The following is a 2,274-nucleotide window of genomic DNA, read 5'->3' as shown; positions in this document are numbered from 1 at the left end:
TGTTTTACTCTTGGCCGCAGATTTCTGTTAGGTCGGTCACCCTATTTTTATGCTGTGATTTGTGGGGTGCGGGAATGAATGTATAAAATTTCTCACCTGAATCCTTCCCTGAACGAGTCTCCTGCACTGTCTTCAATAACGAAACATGGCCCCGCAGTGGCTGTATATCTTTAAATGAATCCATCTTTCCCATTCATATCAGGAATATGTATACATATATACATATCACAATAGTTGGGGTTTTTTTTTTTTATCTGGTGCGCAGCTCTCGAGTTGCCTGAAGCTTGTTCTTTTTCGTTTTAGACGAGCATCATTAACAGAACATATCTACAGTTGATATGATGAGCTGGTCGAGAGGTTTGAGTGTGTTCCATACTTCTGGCAGAGGAAGTTCGCCGAATCCGTATATTCTCGCTGTTCATTTTTCTTCCTCTTTTCAAGTTGTATCCCAGGCTTCGATTATAATTTCAACATGAAGTCATTCTTCAACCGGACCAGGGTCAAGTCATGTGACCGTAATCAGGCCACTGTCAGCGATTCAGATCAAGAAGTGCAAGTGTATCTTGATATTGAAGTCGTATACAGCGAACAAATTGTCTTGGAACCTTTTGTTATTTCCCTTCTAAATGCACATAACCTCTACAGTGTTACTCCAACCATCTTTTTTGACAACTGAACATCCGAGGCAGATAAGTAAAAGGAGGGGAAAGGACCAAAAATCAGAAATCAAGAACCGAAACACCAAACTGAAGCAAAATGGAAACCTACTATGTATATATTTTGTGCCATGTCCCCCAACCATTTTTGAAAATGCGCTTTCTTTGCCAGGCACACACCCTCTAATAACAAGTGCAAGGTAAACAGAATGGAAAATATGGACTGGATCGCGGAAGATATAACAATATGAGATTAAAAAAACCCTTACATAAAATTCGAAGAAAACTATGAGAGCGGGGCTGACATTGAAGAAAATGCTATCGCCAGAGACGCTATGTATATACGCATGTACAGTATATATATGAGTGTGTTTAAATATCCTCGAGATTTGTGTTTCCACCAAACAAGGACCCAATTCGTGTACCTAGAGAGATCACCATGTGTCTTAGGAAATGCTGAACTGGATTGTTTTGATTTCCTTCTAACCAGAGGAGCTATTGGCGATTGAAAACCCCAGAGCTGAAAGTCATTGAGACTGGACATCGAGATACGCCGCATTCATTCCAAGGAGCAGAGTTAACCAACAGGAAGGAGACTGTCAAATTCCGGATTCCTATTTCGTGCTGGCTGTCGTAGTGGCCGTGGCATCCGTAGCAGAGGTGCTTCCTCCGTTGCGCATAATCGACGAGGTAGCCGCAGTCTCATCCTTCTCTGTAGGTTGTGCATCAATATCTTTTCCTGGCTGGATCACATACTCGTCACATCGCTCGACGAGGCGCTGATAATAATCCTCCAGGACCTCAGGCTGAGGCACTATACGCCACTCAACCCGCCACAGAAATTCCAACTCTAATAGCGCCAGTTCGGCGATGCTGATTCCACCAACTCTGGCGTAAGTCTTGTTTGTCCAAAAGCTGTCACTGAGACCCTTACTTGCCACGGTAGCGCTGCTGATCAAAAATCGGTGTACAGTGAGGCTCGAGACTGTAAATGCAGGATAAAGAGCACATAATCGGTCAATATAATACACCATACTTAAAAGGATAGGAGGGGAAAGGGTGGCATGCGTTGTTAGGCGCTGGAGGTAGTCATGGACGGAGATTCGAGGAGGGCTGCGCGAATGGAACCGTGTGAGGCGGCCATCGCGGAGGGGGATTTGGTCGTTAAAGCGGATAAGTTCCATTAACATACTGGAGATCAAAACGACGAGGTCGCGGGGATTTGCTTCCTCGTAACGACAGGGAAGGACTTTAACAGCGGGTTTTTCAGGGCGCAGTCGCTTGGAGAGAGATTCCGCCCGATTGTCTGGGTCAATTGATTGCAGCTTTTCGCCATCCGTAGCAAGAAGATTAGAAGGACCAGTAATGTTGCGCTTCGAGCCTACGAGAGTCGATGGCATTTGCGAGTCAGTCAGTGACTGGACGCCCTCCTGGCTTGGTTGTGACGTAGCAAGTTCAGAAGTGGTATTGGTGGACTCTGCGGATATCGTCTCACCAGCAGCCGTAGAGCCGAATGGTTCAGCTTGTTATTCGCTGGGGTAGCCGGGCGAGAGTACTGGGTTCCCGCATCTACAGTCTGCCTTCGAAAGGCTGATCGTATTTCCTCGACGCCCGAACT

At 45.9% G+C, this 2,274-nt stretch overlaps 1 protein-coding gene across 1 annotated transcript; it reads right to left on the bottom strand.

The window, feature by feature from the left end:
* Positions 1–1,270: 1,270 nt before the first annotated feature.
* Positions 1,271–2,056, bottom strand: HCAG_01370 (conserved hypothetical protein; the record flags this gene model as incomplete). The annotated part of the gene is made up of 2 exons (XM_001544273.1): positions 1,271–1,641; positions 1,849–2,056. 2 exons carry the CDS (start codon positions 2,054–2,056, stop codon positions 1,271–1,273), a joined length of 579 nt encoding a protein of 192 aa, XP_001544323.1.
* Positions 2,057–2,274: the final 218 nt, after the last annotated feature.

This window comes from Histoplasma capsulatum, genomic scaffold (genome assembly GCF_000149585.1).
Source record: "Histoplasma capsulatum NAm1 scaffold_1 genomic scaffold, whole genome shotgun sequence".
Lineage (NCBI taxonomy): Eukaryota > Fungi > Ascomycota > Eurotiomycetes > Onygenales > Ajellomycetaceae > Histoplasma > Histoplasma mississippiense.
The sequence above is the reverse complement of the archived record's forward strand: the minus strand, read 5'-3'. Positions and strand labels throughout refer to the sequence as shown.